The sequence below is a fragment of the Symsagittifera roscoffensis genome, chromosome 8 (genome assembly GCF_963678635.1).
Source record: "Symsagittifera roscoffensis chromosome 8, txSymRosc1.1, whole genome shotgun sequence".
Lineage (NCBI taxonomy): Eukaryota > Metazoa > Xenacoelomorpha > Acoela > Convolutidae > Symsagittifera > Symsagittifera roscoffensis.
The window spans coordinates 33,533,174-33,546,850 of record NC_087069.1 but is presented as its reverse complement, the minus strand read 5'-3'; the positions used below and the strand labels follow the sequence as shown (position 1 = coordinate 33,546,850).

The following is a 13,677-nucleotide window of genomic DNA, read 5'->3' as shown; positions in this document are numbered from 1 at the left end:
AAAAATTCAGGTTATTTCGACACATTTTGATTTTTGGAATCCGAATTACCACTAATAAGAGTTTTATTCAAAACCACAAATGACATTCTACGACTTTTCCTTGAGATAGCTAAAACTGGGTGGAAAAAACCAACCCTACGCTATAGTTCCTTCCCATCTTAGTATGGTCGGAACAGAATTTCATTGAATATATTCGAAAGCACCTGTTTATCAGATCATGTTTTGTTTCAATTTAATCACAATATCATTTGATAAAAAACTAAATCAGCTTAAATTAAATCTATCATCAAATCTAAAATTAAATAAATTTAATCTAAAATTAAATCAGATGTTCGTTGATCTATATTTTTTCAATAGTTATGAGCTAACGAGCTTAGGTAGTTGTGTTTTTAAGAAAGTATTGATTGGCCTCTGGAAACTTTCGACTTCGATGCTTTTGTGAAATCTGAATGTCTACTGATATCAAACTTATCAATATTTCTCTAATGTGAATTGATAAAAGGGAAAATTGAGTTTTACCAAATATTAATCGTAAAAATAACTTGAGCTTTGTCATGTTGAGTGTTAAAAAAGGTGGATTGGTACTCATTTGGGTCGTGTGGTTTTTGTTTGTTTCGGGAAGAAGCCTCAAAAAAATTTCGGGAAGAAGCCAGCTTAAATCGAATGCAGATTACTTTCTCCTATAACAAAAGATTAAATCGCAGATAAGTTCTGTTTCTTGGCGTTTAGTTTTGATTTTCAGATTTTCCAGCAAGTAGATTTAGGAAATTTTAGTAATTTTTTGAAGCTGGAAAGTAAACTTAATAAAAGTTTTTTTTTGGTTTCCTTGTTCATTAACTTTTTTCCAACTATTGATTGTGTGTCATCTTTTTTCAATCGGAAAGCGCGTATTAAACTTGGTAGACAGTTGCCAAAGTGATTATGAACTCGGTTGACAGGTTAAAGTTGATGAAAACTGGATCGATGTCTTATCAGAAAATTGAAAGCTTTAATTGGAAACTCCTGTAAACTCCGATAAACTCTTGGAGGACTTAATTATTCTTTTATCAACTGTCTTTTGGCCCTGTTTTGTTTTCAGGTTGTCACATCGTGAGCAGCTTTTTCAAGGGATTGTGTTATAACAAATGAAAATTAGAGCTGTGACATTTCTTTTTCACGCTAACTCACTGTTGTTCTTTACACAAGCAATGCTTGTGTTATAACATGAATTATTTTTTTTCAATCTAAGTCGCAAATATTGTTGCGTCGCAAATATTGTTGCAATAAAATATGTTCATTTTGAAAGTTTTCGTTTTGATCAATAACCAGCTATTAAGTACAGCCAATGCTTAGCTTTTTAACAACCACTATTATTGTTCCGACTTTCTAACGAAAGTAACTGAGTATTTGTGCTCGGGGTGGTTTTTTGTCAGTCAAGTTTCGACTTTTTAACTAGCCTTTTATTTGTCATAAATGATTTGTTACTAGGAGCGAAATTTATCTCTTTGTACTTAATATGGCGTGTGGGGGGATGATTTTCATAAAAAAATTCAAATTAAAAAAAATTCATTTCATTTTAATTACATTTAGTTTTTTCGTGCTATTATTGCTCCATAGACTGCTCTTTAAATTGAGGCTTCTTACTTAGTAAATTTCTTTTTTCTTTCAAATTGGCTGGTAGTGTTAATGCGTTATAATTGGCGTGCTTCACTTGAGAAATTTTGTAGACTCTAAGTTTTACTCATTCAGTTTTTCCCAGTAGCGTTATCGGTCATATTTTTGCTTGTGTATGCGAAGTACAACTTCACCTCTGTGTGTTATCCTAAAAATACATAAGGCACGATGGAACGTGGTATCATGAACAAACGTACCACAATAAGGCATTAAAATCCAATTATTACACTTGCGATAGAAAGTGTACTGCAATCGGGTGCGAGAATTTTTTTCCACGTGGACAACTTGGCTCATCACCTGAGGCTCATCAAATCCTTAGGACTCATCTCTTCGAGAGGCCTGTACGGCAGTCGATTTAAGTACTTGGGTGTCCGAGTTTAAAAGTTCTAATCCCTTTTTTGTTACAATTTTTTGACCATTATTAAGCCACTACTTACGGTTTTTTTCTTTGTGTTTGCGAAGTCCATTTTCGCCTTTGTGTCGAAGATTGTTTTTTATTTTGGTTGTATAACCACCAACTCCATATGGATAAAAGTTCTTTTTTATTCAAAGGTTTATTCACTGTAAAATGTTTGGGATAATGCTATATCGGCTGAGTTGCCTCATATTGCGTCAAATTTTCAAGGCTTATTTTACTTCTGAGTTCTTTGCTTCTGTTTTCTCGTTCTGTTTGGGAAGTGCTGATTCGCCGCTGTGTCTATATTTTGTCAAAATACTCGATTAAAGCTAGCAAATGTCCTCCTCGACATACTTCCTCTAAATTGAGTTTCATTCTAGACCAATCGTGATATGAATTTTTTCAAAAATGAGCATATTTCGATGAACGTAGTTCAGACCCTTATATAAGTAGTGATTTTTTTTCCAGGAAAAGTCTTAAATGCTTTAAATTGAGTTTCATTTATGACCAGTCGTGATATAGTTTTTTAAGAGTCGATGAACGTATTTCAGACTCTTATATTGCTCGTGTTTTTAATTTTTTGTTCTAGGAAAAGTCTTATATTGCGCTAATTACAAAAGAAGTGCATTCATACTTATAAATGCACATATGAATGCTCTTAGATTTATATACAATGTTTGAGTTCAATTAAAATTCACTTGCTAGAGGGAGGCAAAATGCAATCTCTAATTTTGCTGAAATGGCGCAGAAAAAACGGGATAGATTTCTAGTTTCGAAAGTGGACTTTAGTTTGAATTTCCCAGCGGACTAAAAACTTGCCAATGATCAAGTTTTCTCAAATTGGTTTAATTTTTTATCAAGAAAGAGCCAATTATAAACTGCTTTTGAAATTTAAAGAGCTTTGAGGACATCTATATTTTTTTTTTTCAAATTCGTAAGTAGATGTTTTTTTTTAAAACAAGTCAGTTTTTTTTTTGGTTTTTTTTTCGCGTTCGTTGGCTCGTAGCCAACTATCTGTTGGCTATGATTTTACTTTGACTTCCGGTTTTTTTTCGGCTAGCTTGCCTTGCCATGTTTTTTATGTATCGCATGTGGTACAAAGCTCCGCTTTGCCATTGTGTGCTGTGCAATGATCATACAAGAGAATTATTTTATGAGGAGCTGACCAAAAGTATTCTGATTATATTGAAATTTTCAATGCTTGCTGTATCATAGCATTTTTTCTTGAAAAGAAAGGGTACTGGATCGCTATTGTAATGAAGAAAGCTAGTGTAATGAAAGTTTGAATGTCGGAAAGGCCAATGAAAAATGTTGCTAGATCATCGATGTGGCAGTTGCAAAGATTTGCTGTTATATTTCAGGTATCTCTCCAAATTGGACGATATCTTTGGCTCTCGCGATCTGCAGTACAAGCTGAAGCATGGCTTTGACCTTGACCTGAATAACCCCCCTCCCTACTTCTACCCGGAGAACATAGGAAACCCGTACTACCCCCAGAACGGGTGGGAAGCAACTTCTAAGCAGCCTCTGACCGGCGGAGGAGCTTTTCCGAATAATGCAATCTACAACCAGCAGTTCATGTTGAATGACGTATGTTGTGGTCTTGTTGTTTTTTGTTGAGAAGAAATAGCACTCTCCAAAAACGAATGTGGAATTGGCGCTAAAAAAACGTAAACGATTTCTAGTTTCGAAAGTGGAATTTAATTTTTAGATTTCCCAGCGGAATAAAAAACTTTACCTATTGATCCAGTTTTCTCTAGTTGGGTTCAAGTTATCAAGAAACCGCCAATCATAAATTTTTCTAGAAATTCAAAGAGCCTAAAGGGCATCTATTTTTTTTGAAATTCGAAAAATGAGATTTTTTCAAGAAAGGCTTTATTTATATTTACTTGTTTTTCTAATGTTTATTTGCGTTCATTACTCTTTTCCAATCTTCGATTGGCTATGTTCAGAAGTTAACCAATGTTTGGATTGTAAAATTTGCGGTGTTAACCTTTTAGCCAGCGGTATTACCGTGTACAGATATCATTTTTAAAGCATAAGCGTTTGCGAGAAGATATCACCGTTCTTTCATGCAGATATCAGCGATCTTGTGTGAACCAGAAAAGTCAGCGAGGCATTGAATTAGACAGAATTTTAGGTATTTCCAGCGGGAAGAAAGTTATTTTCGGTGTGTTGAGTTTTTTTAAAAATCACAATCAGATACCACAAATAAGGGTCAGATGAGGCCGAGTAAAGTATGTTGATTCGTGTTGTTTCGATCAATTTTGAGAGTTTTCTTAAATGTTTTCTTTAAGACAACGAGGGAAATTCTATGCACTGCTGCGTGAACTTGTTGCGCAAATTTTAATAATTTTTATGCTAGTTTGCGCATTAAAAGAAGTTCTTAACGATCTCGTGAAACTTAAGTTAACTCTCTCCTTCTCCTCTCTTCTCCAAAAAGCGACATTGAAAATTACTCGTAGCCGGATTTTTACTAATGCGAGTCTTTGTTATAGTTTTTCTTATTGTACTTTATAAGGCTGCTTTTTGTCGTGATCCCGCTATTGTTTGCCAAGCGAAGCTTCGCCTCTGTGTGGAAACTTATTTATGCTCGGAACTATGTGCTATTTTTTAGCAGCAACCCGCTACTCGAGGAGATCTGATGTTTCCAGGTTGCCAAATAGTTCCGATCGAGCCGTGTTTGTGTTTTTATCCGCTCGTGCATTTATTTTTACCATAATGTTTGAATATAAGCAAGGACTTGAAGCGTAGATTTGCTTGCTAAATAAAAGCAAAATAAATGGTTGAGCGTGATAAAAAACATGCTGAATCACAGTTAAAAACTATTCAAAACTGATTCAGTGTGAATCATGTGTTAAAAATAGTTTTTGGACACTTGGTTTATCCTGTAACCAATCGATATATCTATGGTGAAGGTATTTGAGTGGAAGATAAGTTTAGTTTTTTCAGGTCACTTTGATGCTAGGAATCAAACGGTTTTGATGATATAAATTTCGAAGGAACTTTAAAGCTTAATTGCAGAACATATTAGTGCATTCAGCGTTTGGGTAATTTTGGCCCGCATAACAGAAAAAACCCAAAAATAGCCCTTTTTGAATTATTTATGAGATGTTCGGTTTCACTTTTTCTAATCCTAAGTGTGACCATGGGCTATTACATCGAAATTTTTTAAATTTATTTCCAATTAGTTGTTGTTTTTTATCAAATAAATGGTAGATATTTCCTTAAATTAGGAGGCGTTTTGCAAAAATAAGCTTTAGTTGTGCTTTTGTTTTTATTGCATAGATATGACAGTGAATGTGGTTCTAGGTGTTGCGGAAGGCGGAGCAGAACGACCCTTTCAATCCGTACACAACGAGTGAGCTGTACCAGAGAGAGTTGAGAGAGAGACACTTTGTGACTCTGAGGTACTACGAGACAGACATCCCCTGGCACGTGGACAACGATCCACCCATAGACCCACTCAGTGCACACTACATCAGGGTCAGTAGAGAGAGTGCAAGTGATATTTAAAGGATAAACCCTATAGCAGCAGCCGGCTCTCTCAGAGCAAAATGTTTCTATAGAATTTGTTTCTGAAGTTTAGACCATGCAGTTGCGTAGTTTTTGACAGGCTCTCCCCTGAATATGGTTAAGTAAAGACGAATTTTGATTTCGTTTTGACCAAAAATGGATGGTGCTCAATAGTACCAAAAAAGAATTTTTTTAAAATCAGCTTCTTTTATTGAGAGGGGTAGCTAATATTTAAAACTCGCTCGAGATTGATGTAAGTGCCCACTTTGAGTTTTCCACAATTTAAGCGTTATTGTTCATTACACAAGCATGCTTGTGTTATAGTATGAACTATCTTTTTTTTTCAACCCAACTCGCAAATATTGTTGCGACGCAAATATTGTTGCGATAGAATGTGTTCATTTTAAAAGTGTTCATTTGATCAATAACCAGCTTTTAAGTACAGCAAATGCTAAGGATTTTAACACAGACTGTTATTGTTCCGACTTTCCTAACGAAAGTAACGGAATATTTGTGCTCGTGTTGGTTTTTTTTTTCAGACAAATTTAGACTTTTTAAATAGCCATTTTGACGGGATTTTTTTTTATATCATTCAAAAAGTATTGTTGTCCTGAGCTTAAATTTGAAAAGATATTTCACCTGTGATCATTTTTCGTAAAGTTTAAACACTGGGGTTGAAAGATAGCCATTATTGTACTTTCGAGCGAGTTTTAAATCTTAGCTACCCCTCTCAATAAAAGAAGCTGATTTTAATTTAGAGATTTAATCCGTCATTGAAATCGTTCTAAATTAGTTGAAGGAAGCTTATTTGCCATAATTGATTTGTTGTTGCATATAAAAAACAGTCCCATACAAAGCAGTCCAATTCAAAATAGTCCATAAAATCATGAAATGAAGAAAAAAACAGTCCAATACAAAACAGTCCGGTTTAAGGTCGCTGGTGGGCGCGCTGCGCAGGCGTCGCGGCTTTGCGGCTATAACTGGCTTTAAATTTCGTATTAAGTCCTACCCTCTGTTGGCAAGCTAGCAACACGTTGGCGCGACTGAGGCGGTTACTGTTTTGTTCCTTATGTTTGTTGAACAAAGGACTATTCTCGGCCTGTCGGTTTGTCTAAACAAGTATTACTTGGGACTGTTTTTCGGACTGTTTTGTATCGGACTGTTTTTTCGTTTTTTTTTCATACTTCTCCGGATTGTTTTGTATTGGACCGTTTTGTATGGGATTGTTTTGTAGAGACACGGATTTGTTACAAGGAGCGAAATATCTTGTTTTGTACTAAATATGGTGCGTCGGGTGGTGTTTTTCACAAAAAATCTCAAATTAAAAATAAATTGATTTTTTTTGTCATATTTAATTTTTTCTTGTTATTACTGCTCCATAGACTGCTCTATAAATTGAAGCATATTAGTTGGTGAATTTCTTTTTTTTTCATATTGACTGGTACTGCTAATGCGTCATAATTGGCGTGCGTCACTTGCGAAGTTTTGTAGACTGAAAGTTTTACTCATTCAGTTTTTCCCAGTTGCGTTATCGGTCATAATTTTGCTTGTGTATGCGAAGTGCAACTTTGCCTCTGTGTAAGAATTTTCGCTTTTTTTGTTCGTTTTTTTTTCTGGGATTTGTGAAATCATTGTGGTCGGAATATTCCGTGCTGCTTGTACAGCAACCGGCTATCGTTGTTGTTAAATATTTGGTGTTTGTGCAGCTGCAGAATGACAGCAGTGGGGTGGGGGATGTGCAAGTGTACAGGGCACAGAAGTGGCAGCAGGGGGACTACAAGTGCTGCTACCTCACCCCAGTCTCATCCACATGCACCTCACTCAGCCTCAAAGTACTTGGTCAGTATTGCCATCTTCATAATCGTGTCATTGATTACTGCGCAGGATTCTTCAATTCATGTCAATGTATATAAGTTAAAATCAATATCAGTTTTTTACAGTGAGAGAAACACTGAATTAATAAAATGGTCAGTAAGTAGAACACATTTTATCTAGTTGACAATGATCAATAAAAAGTTTTTAAATTGTTTTGGCAGACCCAGTATAATGAGCTGATAATAGCAAATTCAAACTTTGCAATTTTTTGAGGTTAGTTGATCTCAAGATGGTAACAATTACGGTTAAATACACTTGAGAAGCGAGTGTATTAGTACGAACCATCTTTTTTTCCAACCTAAGTCGCAAATATTGGTGCCGTTTTTGGGGCACCTTTACAGCTTTTTTCATAGCATGTGCTTTGACATTCGAAGAGTTATAAGTTAACACAGTTGGTGCTTTTTTAACTCATCAAATGAACCGAGAAAAGTAATTTGTTTCAAACAACATGAAAACTCGATTTCAGCAATTATCTAACTCAATATATTCCGCATTTTTTGAAATGAATAAATTATACATAATGTGGCTTTATGCTTTGCGGTTTGTTACATGCAAAGTTAGTGTGGATGCTTTCAGTTTGTTATATTCCAAATTATTAATTGAGTATATTTGTATTTGGTGCAACTTTTGATGAATCCCATTGGCAATTTATTAGCATATGTAGCTGCTTTATTCGCGACTGGTGTTTGTCGGTTGTTAAGCTTGCAAGGCTAAGTGGATATTTTCGTGACCAAAAATCTCTTGATTGCAGTAGGTCGCAGATTCGAATCCTACACGTAGCTGAGTTTTTGCTAATTCGAAGCTCATTTCTACTTTTTCTTACACTTGATAGAGTTGCTTTTTGGTCGTGTTCTCGCAAGTGTTTGCGAAGCGCAGCTTCACCTCTGTATTAATTAATTAGTTTTTGTAGCCTTGATCTGTGAACCTTTCCAGGTGTTATCGAATACTGGCTGCTCTTAAGAGTTACCCAACAAGTCTCAGTAATGTTTGTTCTTTTGTTTTTTTTATGAGAGGTTAAGATGTTTTGTCAAGTTTTTCAGGCAAAAAATAAAACCAGTTGCACGCATTATTAAGGAATTGTTAGTTTTTGTACTTGCTTGTCATTGTTAAATTGATATATCAATGAGTCGATTGACCATTAGACAATACTCAAGTCTAACAACACTCACATGATAGTTGATCTGTCACTGTTTGCTGATTTTTCAAATTATCTTTTGATGATTCGGGATTCAGAGATCGGAATGCATTTCTGGAAGATCTGTCATTTGATTTATTCATTTTAACTTCAATGGAGTAGTTTGAAGTAAAAAAAAAAATGATCAAATTTTCAAAAAGCTGAAAAAATTACAGACAGTTTTCTTTTGAAAATCATCGTTTCAAACGCTATGTAAAATACAAATTGATATGTTTTCATAGAGCAATAAACTAAATAGACCAAAGAGCAAGCCTCAATTCAATTTGGAGTGATTTTTATGACGGATTAAATCTCCGCTTACGCATTTATTGAATGAAATACATCGCGCGTTAATTTTCCCAAATTGGCTATCTTTAAACCCGCATAATTTGACGAAAAAATTATCACAGGTGCAATATCTTTTTGAGTTTTAGCTTAGGACAACAATACCTTTCGCAGAATTTTTAATAAATTCCGTCAAATATCGTTAGTTAAAAAGTCGAAATTTGTCTTGAGAAAAAAACCACCCCGAGCACATATATTCCTTCATTTTCTTAGATGCTAGTCGGAACGATAATTTAATCCACTTATGGTTTTGAATTCAAAAAAACAAATTGAAACGAGCATTTAGCTTTATATAAACAGAATAGTAATTTCATTTTTGATTCTGAAATTTTCTGTATCATTATGTTTTGCGAGTTATGAAATGAAATTTTATACACAATTTACTTTTCAAGTTTTTACATACGAGATAAGTGTTATTGGCAAATTACCGCACATAAAGCCTAGAATTCGAAATTGCAGAATCCTGCAGAAATTCCGCATATGTGAAGCATTTTGAGCAAACTAAAGAGTATTTGTGAGAAAAGTTATGTGAAAGTTTTTTGAGATTTTATCTGCAATTTTTTATTTCAAATTTAAATTTTGACGCTTGAAAATCGCAAGTACCCAAAAACTCTTTCGAAATTTAGTAGAAAAAAATCCGCATCGCATAATTTTTTTAAGTTCTGCGCGCAGGTTTTTGCCAAGCCTGGTGTTTGCCTATCCGGGACCTGTTATGGTAGCTTATTCAAGGGACCAGTCTATCATAAAAGCACCGAACTTATAATTTGGAATTGGTACAAGAATGTAAGTTTTAATTGGATTGAGTTTAGCGGTGAAAGTACTTATATGATGGTTTGGTCCCAAAAAAAGCTAGTATGATAGACAAGTCCAGCATGTGTTTCGCATTAAAAACTTGTAAACGAATTTTTTATGAATTTTTAAGAGTAATGAACGTTGTGAACTCTTATATAGGGCTTGCTGATTTTTTTTGTTTTTTTTTCAGGAAAAGTCTTGAAGTCCCTATTAACTACAGATGTGCATGCATACATATTGATGCATTTATGAATGCACTTAGGTTTAAATGCACTTTTTGAGTTCAAATGAAATTCATCTGCTGAAAATGACGTAAATAGCACTCTACAAACTCGAACGTGAAAATTGCGCGAAAAGTGAATAATTTCTAGTTCCACTAGAAAGTGGAATTTAATCTTTGATTTCCAGCGGAATAAAAACTTTACCTATTGATCTAGTTTTCTCTAGTTGGTTTCATGTTATCAAAAAAGCGCCAATCATAAATTGTTCTAGAAATTTAAAGAGCTTATATGGCATCTATTTTTTCCTTTGAAATTCGAAAGTTGAGATTTTTTCAAGAAAGTCAGTGTTTTTTTAATATTTACTTGCGTTCATTACTCTTTTCCAATATTCGATAGGCTATGTTATTTTATTTTGAAACTATGCAATCCACTGCAGCAAAAATTTCTACCATGCATTGTTGCGGAACCTAGTACATACACAAACAGGTAATATTTGGCCTCGTACCAAAACATTGATTGAATGACAAAGAAACGGGTGGCGTCCTTCGTGATTGAGGGACCCAATGCTGGATCTTTGTGTTAAGTTTTTTTCAGCCAATCAGAATTGAATTTTCGAAAGTCTCAAGGAAACCACAAAAAGCTCAAAGTCGGCAAATACATTAAGGCAATTTAACTGAATACTGACTGATTTAAAAATTGGAGTTTTCAGGGTTTTCACGCATTGCCGATTCAAAGAAACATTGAAAACAGAGCAGTAAATTTACCGATTTGGGCAAACTGTGCTGGTTTTTTTTATTTTCTGCTAATTGTTACTTCGGTTCATTACAAAAACCATTCAGCGAATAGGAACTGATTCTGATTGTTTCAAATTTTCTATCATTTAGTCCCTCCATCATGAGGATAGCTCCCAAGGAGACGGGTCTGATCCAGACAGTCAATTTAGTAGGCCCTGAGAGACAATAAAGCAAAAAAAATCAGAAGCAAGGCACTCAATCAGAAGAAAACTATTGCCCAAAAAATCTTTGTATTAAAGCACTTAGAATTATTTTCGATTGATTTGAGGGCAAGCAACTTGTGAAAAAATTATACTTTTAACTCCAAAACTGTTCAATTTTTGGCCAAAATGCCCTCATTTTGTTTGCATAGATTGTTAAAAAGCTCACTGTCAGGGGCTATTCTTATGATGGAGTGACCCAATGGAATGAAAGCTTCCAACCAAAAAGAGTCGGTAACGTTCCTATTGACTAAATGAACTTTGCACACTACCGAAGTCGTTATTAACAGAAAAAGATTTAGAGCGCTACAGCCAAGTTTCGTTGTAAATTTCGGGCAGATATACAAAATGTTTTTTGTTTTAGTTTTTAAGAGTAATGAACGTAGTGAGTACTCTTATATAGGTCTTGTTGTTTTTCTTGTTCTTTTATTCAGGAAAACGACGGTCAGCTTTGATTTTTCGCCGTTTGACCTGTGATTTTTTTAAAATGTAGTGCATATCTATTGTTAGTGGTAGGCAAACTACCTTATCGAACAGCAAAATTTTAAAAGTCACGAAAAACTTGATTGACTTCTAATTTCGAAAATGAAATATAATTATCAGATTTTTCAACGAAATAAAAGTTTTACTTATTGATCCAGTTTTCCCAAATTGGGTTAGTTTTTAACAAAAAAACTGTCCATCATAAATTGTTTTACAAATTCAAAGAGCTTTCAGGCCGTCCATGTTTCTTCGAAATTCAAAAGTTGAAGATTTTTGAAAACAAATCATTTTTTTTTAAGTTTCCTTGCGTTGATTACTCTTTTCCGACTGTCAGTTGGCAGGTTCATTTCATAAATCTCGCGAGATATGTTGAATTAGAAACTTCAACTATAGTTGGGTTAACTTGTTTATAACCAAAGCTCAATTTTTTGAGTTCTGCTACCCTAAATTGGTGAGGGGGAATGTTTTACTGACTAGTAAAACGTAAAATTTGTTAGAAAATATACAGCGACATCTTTTTGAATGGCAAAATTATAGTTCTTAAACGATTTGAGAGCTCTAGGTGTCTTCTTTTTAAGGGACCTGGTTATTGCAAGTGACGACTCTATCATAATAGTATCGCGGTGAATTCTAATTTAACTTTTTAGGAACATCCATAATAGGCTTCTCTTTTTCCAAGCCAATGGGTCTTTTCGGTTAAACCTTCCTCAATGAATATTTTTTCAGCAAAATTGGACTGATTTTACTTGAAAAGGCAGGGCTGATATCCCGAGCGTTAAGTCAAGCTAGAAAAGAAAAAGTGCGAATTAAACGACAATTAAAAGTACATTTGGCACCTTTTTTTAAATGAAATTAATATGCAAAAAACGGCGAAAAATGGAGAAAAAGTCAGTTTGATGCTAATAAAGGTTAAAATGCATCGTTCTTACCTGTTTTGGGTCTTATGCACTTAACGGACCAAGATGAGTATTTATACATCTTGATTTTAAGTCAATGAGGTTCAATCTGATTGGTTAATTAGTCAAATGCAAAGATGGTCCGGCATTTCAATTAAAAATGAAAGCGGATAAAAATATTGGCCGATTTGACCAGATTGATAGAATTTTTTTCGCGTTGAAATCATTTTACTGAATTTTTTGCTTGGATATATTTTCACAAAAAAAACATGAAATTAATTTTATTATTTGACTAAGATCCACATTTTCATTAAATTTGGCTAATTTTTTTTTTGTGCTGGAACAGTTCATTGACATATGACATGCCTGGCCATGCTGCTTGAATTTGATAGGTTAATATTAGCCAATCGAATTCGCATTATTTTTTAGCTAAAAGATGTAAACATTTTGATTTTGGGCGGTTTTGTGTTGTGCTGCGTATTCATAGGTCCCAAAATGAAAAGTTGGGGGGTATTCACAAGTACCAAAATGATAAATCAGTGCCATTTGTACCAAAATAAAAAATCAATCGCGTTAGTAACAAAAATATTCAATTGGCCAAAGACTACTAAGCCGACTATTTTAAGCTCTTGGTTTAAGGTCGCCGGTGGGTGCGCCAAGCGCGCGTCGCCGCTTCCCGGCGATAACCGGCTCTAATTTTTGTATAGAGTCGTACCCTCTGTTGGCAAGCTCGCAACACGTTGGCGCGACTGCGGCGATCACTATTCTGCTGCTTAGTTTTCTTCTGTTTGAACAGTAGAAAATTAATGTAATAATTCGTTGGCTCATAAATCGACCAATCAGAAAACGAATTGAATAATTTTGGTACAAATGGGTTCGATTTTTCATTTTGGTACAAATGAACGTTGGTGTAAATGGGACTCACCATTACGACCTATGGGAAGTCACCGTTTTGTGCGTAAGACCCCCTGTTATTTAAAAATATCCTGCATTTCCTTATAACTGTGGGTGCGTATTCACGGAGCCGCATTCACGGATAGCCGAAAAAAACTAAATACCTCCGGTTGTAACTAAACTAAATGAAAAAAATCATCACTAAATTGAGACTCATTTTGTTTGGACAGCCTGATAGCCTACAATTTTCCAACAAATTTTAAGAGATTTGATTGGCTGATACGTATACTCTAAATGAATTAACGAACAGCAAAAGTCCGGCTAATTTCGCCCTAACAACAAAAGTCCGGATTTAGTTAACAAATGCCCCCATGGTATCGGCTAAAGAATGGCTTGAAAGGGGAATAACTTCTTCAAACAGGGAGTGAGAAAGGGGG

The 13,677-nt window shown here is 34.7% G+C and overlaps 1 protein-coding gene across 1 annotated transcript in view; it reads left to right on the top strand.

Annotated features, from left to right (window-relative positions):
* Window positions 1-13,677, top strand: part of LOC134852833 (contactin-4-like) — a 207,828-nt gene that overhangs the window by 173,244 nt on the left and 20,907 nt on the right. The window contains exons 13-15 of the mRNA XM_063868660.1: window positions 3,412-3,640; window positions 5,363-5,536; window positions 7,273-7,405. Of these exons, the coding sequence (XP_063724730.1) occupies window positions 3,412-3,640; window positions 5,363-5,536; window positions 7,273-7,405 (536 nt within the window). The remainder of the gene's footprint in view (window positions 1-3,411; window positions 3,641-5,362; window positions 5,537-7,272; window positions 7,406-13,677) is intronic.